This window comes from Chaetura pelagica, unplaced genomic scaffold (assembly GCF_000747805.2).
Source record: "Chaetura pelagica isolate M959 unplaced genomic scaffold, ChaPel_1.0 scaffold114, whole genome shotgun sequence".
Classification (NCBI taxonomy): Eukaryota; Metazoa; Chordata; class Aves; order Apodiformes; family Apodidae; genus Chaetura; species Chaetura pelagica.
In genome coordinates this window covers 94,569-98,871 of record NW_009952968.1, presented here as the reverse complement: position 1 = coordinate 98,871, position 4,303 = coordinate 94,569, and the positions used below count along the sequence as shown (strand labels likewise).

The 4,303-nt window shown below is 61.1% G+C and overlaps 1 protein-coding gene across 1 annotated transcript; it reads left to right on the top strand.

Moving 5' to 3' along the window:
• The first annotated feature begins 6 nt into the window (after positions 1 to 6).
• On the top strand, positions 7 to 3,572 carry GNAT1 (guanine nucleotide binding protein (G protein), alpha transducing activity polypeptide 1). Its single transcript, XM_009995801.1, has 8 exons — positions 7 to 221; positions 1,538 to 1,580; positions 1,890 to 2,031; positions 2,105 to 2,262; positions 2,352 to 2,480; positions 2,566 to 2,695; positions 2,807 to 2,960; positions 3,204 to 3,572. Exons 1-8 carry the CDS (start codon positions 116 to 118, stop codon positions 3,392 to 3,394), a joined length of 1,053 nt encoding a protein of 350 aa, XP_009994103.1. The 5' UTR covers positions 7 to 115; the 3' UTR covers positions 3,395 to 3,572.
• The last annotated feature ends 731 nt before the right edge of the window (positions 3,573 to 4,303 follow it).

Genomic DNA, 4,303 nt, shown 5'->3' with positions numbered 1-4,303 from the left:
GTCGGCGGCGGGCGCGGGGCGGTGAGCGCTGGAGGCGGCGGGGGGCTGGAACGCGCTGCCCATCCTGGTGCTGAGCTCCAAGGAGCGGCTGAGCCGCAGGGCCGCGGGGCCGAGGATGGGCGCCGGGGCCAGCGCTGAGGAGAAGCACTCCCGTGAGCTGGAGAAGAAGCTCAAGGAGGATGCTGAGAAAGATGCCAGGACCGTCAAGCTGCTGCTGCTAGGTATGATGGGCTCTACACCCCGCGGGAGATACCCATCCTCTGACCTTCTCACCCCTACAGCCCACCCAAACTTCCTCTGACACTTCCTGGCTCCCCTCACCCCAACTAGCCTACCCATTTTTCCCCTGACCCCAGATGCAACCCCAAACCCAACCAGTCCACTCAAAGTTTTCCTGACTCCCCCAGCATCCCTAAAATAAACTAGCCTACTCCAACGCACCCTCATTCCCAGGCGGCCTTAAGCCCAACCTGCCCACCTCAGCAGCCCACCCAATATTTCCCTAATGCCTTCAGCATCCCTAAATGCAACCAGCACATCCCAAGAGTGTCCCCAACAGCCTCCCTCTGCCAGGCACTCTTAAAACCAATCAACCCACCCCCATCTTCCCTGACCCCTCTAAACAGAACCAGCCCAGACAAAAAGTCCACCCCTCAGCTCCTAAGCACCCTAAAACCAATCAGCCCATCCCAAAAAACACTCAACATTTTTCTCTCCCAGCACCCATAAAACAAACCATCCAACCCAAAAATCTCACCTAATGTTTCCCTTGCTGCTCTGGTATCCCTAAACCTAACCAGCCCACCCCAACAGCCCCCCATTCCCAAGCTCCCCTCAACCAGCTCATCTCAACAGCTTTCCCAGCATCTCCCCCCACACACTCACCCACCTGAAACCCCAAACTCAACAACTCATCTGAACAGCCCAGCTTCCAGGTATCCCCCAAATGCAACCAGCCCACCCAACATCTCCCCAGTCCCAGGACCCACTCAGCATCAATCAACCCAAGAGCCTTCAGCACCACCACCTACCAGCAACCATCCCCAGCAGCACCCCCTCCACCCTACCCCACCCTCCCAGCACCCCTACACAGCCCACACCAGCACCCCTGTGTCTGTCCCTGCAGCCACCCCAAGTGCTGTAGATTCCCTCCCAGCCCCTCCCAGTTGCGCCCAAGAACTAGGGTGCCCTGGATGTGGTGGGACAGTGGGAGCTATTGCTGCCTTCCTAGCCCAAGGCATGTCTCCCTACGCTGTGGCAGGCTTGGGGCATCGGGTGGTAGATGGCAGGGTTGTGATGCCAGCATGTCCCCTATCCCTCCCTTGGGTCCCCAAGTGCATCCCTAGCTGAGCCTCCACAGATCCCATTAGCCACAGCAGCTCAGTCCAACCTTAATGCCTGCTGGCACCAAGCTGTAATCCCCCTGCCCCACACTGTGGACCTGGCAAGGCCACCAGTGTCCCCCAGCAGTGCCAGGCACTGGGTGTTCCAGGGAGCCAGTGTAGGCACTGCTGTAACCTGTGCTTTGTCCCCACAGGAGCAGGAGAGTCAGGGAAGAGCACCATCGTCAAGCAGATGAAGTAAGTGCCCAGAGGTGCTGCTTGCCCCGTCGTGTCACTGACCTGCCCCAGGGGGCGTCCCTGCCTCACTGTGCCTGCCACTGCCCCATGATATAGCCATGGGTGCACTGATCCCTTAGTGCCTGGCTCAGCCCGATGGCACCCAGCCCCATGCTGCACCCATGGGTCCTCCCACAACACAGCCCAGCCCCATGCCGGACCCATCAGTGCCCTCACCCCACAGCACTGCAGCCCAGCCCCTTGCTGCACCTATGGGTGCCTGCCACCCTGTGGCGTGCAGCTCAGCTCCATGCCCCCCTCCCTGGCCAGGATCATCCACCAGGATGGTTACTCACTGGAGGAATGCCTGGAGTTCATTGCCATCATCTACAGCAACACACTCCAGTCCATGCTGTCCATTGTGCGGGCCATGTCCACCCTCAACATCCAGTACGGGGACACAGCTCGTCAGGTGAGGAGCACCCCATAACAAGCAGTGGGGTCTCCCCAGTTCCCTGGTCCTGCTGACCACCGTTCCCTCCTAGGACGATGCCCGCAAGCTGCTGCACCTCTCAGACACCATTGAGGAGGGCACCATGCCCAAGGAGATGTCAGACATCATCGGGCGGCTCTGGAAGGACGCGGGCATCCAGGCCTGCTTCGACCGCGCCTCCGAGTACCAGCTCAACGACTCAGCTGGCTAGTACGTGGGGTGGGGGGGGTCTGGGTGTGAGGTGGGAGCTGGTCTGGAGGTGCTGGCACGTGTCTCATGCCTGCTGTGTGCCCGCCCAGCTACTTGTCAGACCTGGAGCGCCTGGTGACCCCAGGCTACGTCCCCACGGAGCAGGATGTGCTGCGCTCCCGCGTCAAGACCACCGGCATCATTGAGACCCAGTTCTCCTTCAAAGACCTCAACTTCAGGTGGGGGCCAAGCCCCCAGCGGGGGCTGGTGCCAGGGGGGTGGGCAACGGGTGGAGGATGCTGACCCCCCCCATGCCCTGCCCAGGATGTTTGACGTGGGTGGGCAGCGCTCAGAGCGGAAGAAGTGGATCCACTGCTTCGAGGGGGTGACCTGCATCATCTTCATCGCTGCCCTCAGCGCCTACGACATGGTCCTGGTGGAGGATGACGAAGTGGTGAGGAAGGCTCACCACCCCATACTCTTCTCCCCCATCCTACCCTCCCACTTCATCCCCATAATGACCTGAGAGTCACCACGAGGCTAATGGGGCTGTGTCCCTCTGCAGAACCGCATGCACGAGAGCCTGCACCTCTTCAACAGCATCTGCAACCACCGCTACTTCGCCACCACCTCCATCGTCCTCTTCCTCAACAAGAAGGACGTCTTCCAAGAGAAGATCAAGAAGGCTCATCTCAGCATCTGCTTCCCCGACTACGATGGTGAGGTTGGCAGGGTGCAGGTTGTTGGTAGTAGCGAGGTGATGGTGAAGGGCTGGGTACCAGCACCCTGCCAGCCACCCACCAGGTGGCCTCAGCACCCCATGAGATGCTTCACTGGCATTGCTCATGGACCACACAAGGTTTGCCCACCCTGGGAGCACCGGGTGATGTAAGGCCAGCACCTATTGTGGGGGGGAACCCAGCAGCCCAGGAGGGGACCCTACTCACTGCCACTGCCACCAGGTCCCAACACCTACGACGATGCGGGCAACTACATCAAGCTGCAGTTCCTGGAGCTGAACATGCGGCGGGATGTGAAGGAGATCTACTCCCACATGACCTGCGCCACTGACACAGAGAACGTCAAGTTCGTCTTCGACGCCGTCACTGACATCATCATCAAGGAGAACCTGAAGGACTGCGGGCTCTTCTGAGCCCCAGCCCCAGCACCCCCTCCCCAGTCCCAGCCTCCCCAGCCCCTGGGGCCCAGCCCCACCACTACCCCCACCCCACCTCCGCAACCATCTCCACTTGCCCTGAACTGCCAGATTTTACCTGCTCAAGCCCCAGAGCCCAGCTTGGGTGGGGGGTATGGCCCCACTCCCCCTCCCCACCAGCCCTCCCACTGGCCCGTGCTTTGGGGCACCTTGCACCACTGGGAGCCGGGAGTGTCTGGGGGCTCCAGGTGCTGGGGGTCACCGAGTGGCCCCCGAGTGCTGGATGCCTTTGGGTTTTGCAGGATGCTGGAGGTCCCCGGTACCCTTGGAGCTTGGTGATGCTGAGGGTCTCCGAGTGCCCCTTGGAGCTGAGGGGACTGGGGGGTCCTGGGTTCCTTCTGGAGCTGGGGGGTCTCCAGGAACTCTTTGGACCTGAGGGATGCTGGGGTTCCCCAGATAACCCTTCACACTGGGGAGGATGGGGGCCTTTGGGTGCCCTTTGGTGCTGGGGGTCCCTTGGGGTGTTGCACGGTGCTGGGGGTCCCTGGGTGCCCCTTGGAGCTAGGAGGTGCTGGAGGTCTCCAGGATTCCCTTGGAGCTGCAGGGTGCTGGTAGGTGTCCCTGTGGCCCTGGGTGCATAGGCCACTAGATCATCCTTGGTGCCACAGGCTGCTGCCTGTCCCCAAGGACTGTGTAGTACTGGGGTTCCCTGGATGCCAGGAATCCCTGGGTTCTGTCACCCTGGAGCAAGGCCAGGGGGTGATCATGGCCCCCCCCAGCAACATTCCAGTTCCTCCTACTGCTGCCATTAGCCCCATAACCCAGGGGACACTGCAGAGCCGTCAGGTGATGCCAGCCCAACCCTTGTCTCTCTCCCTCCCTCAAGGACCACCAGACCTCCCCTAG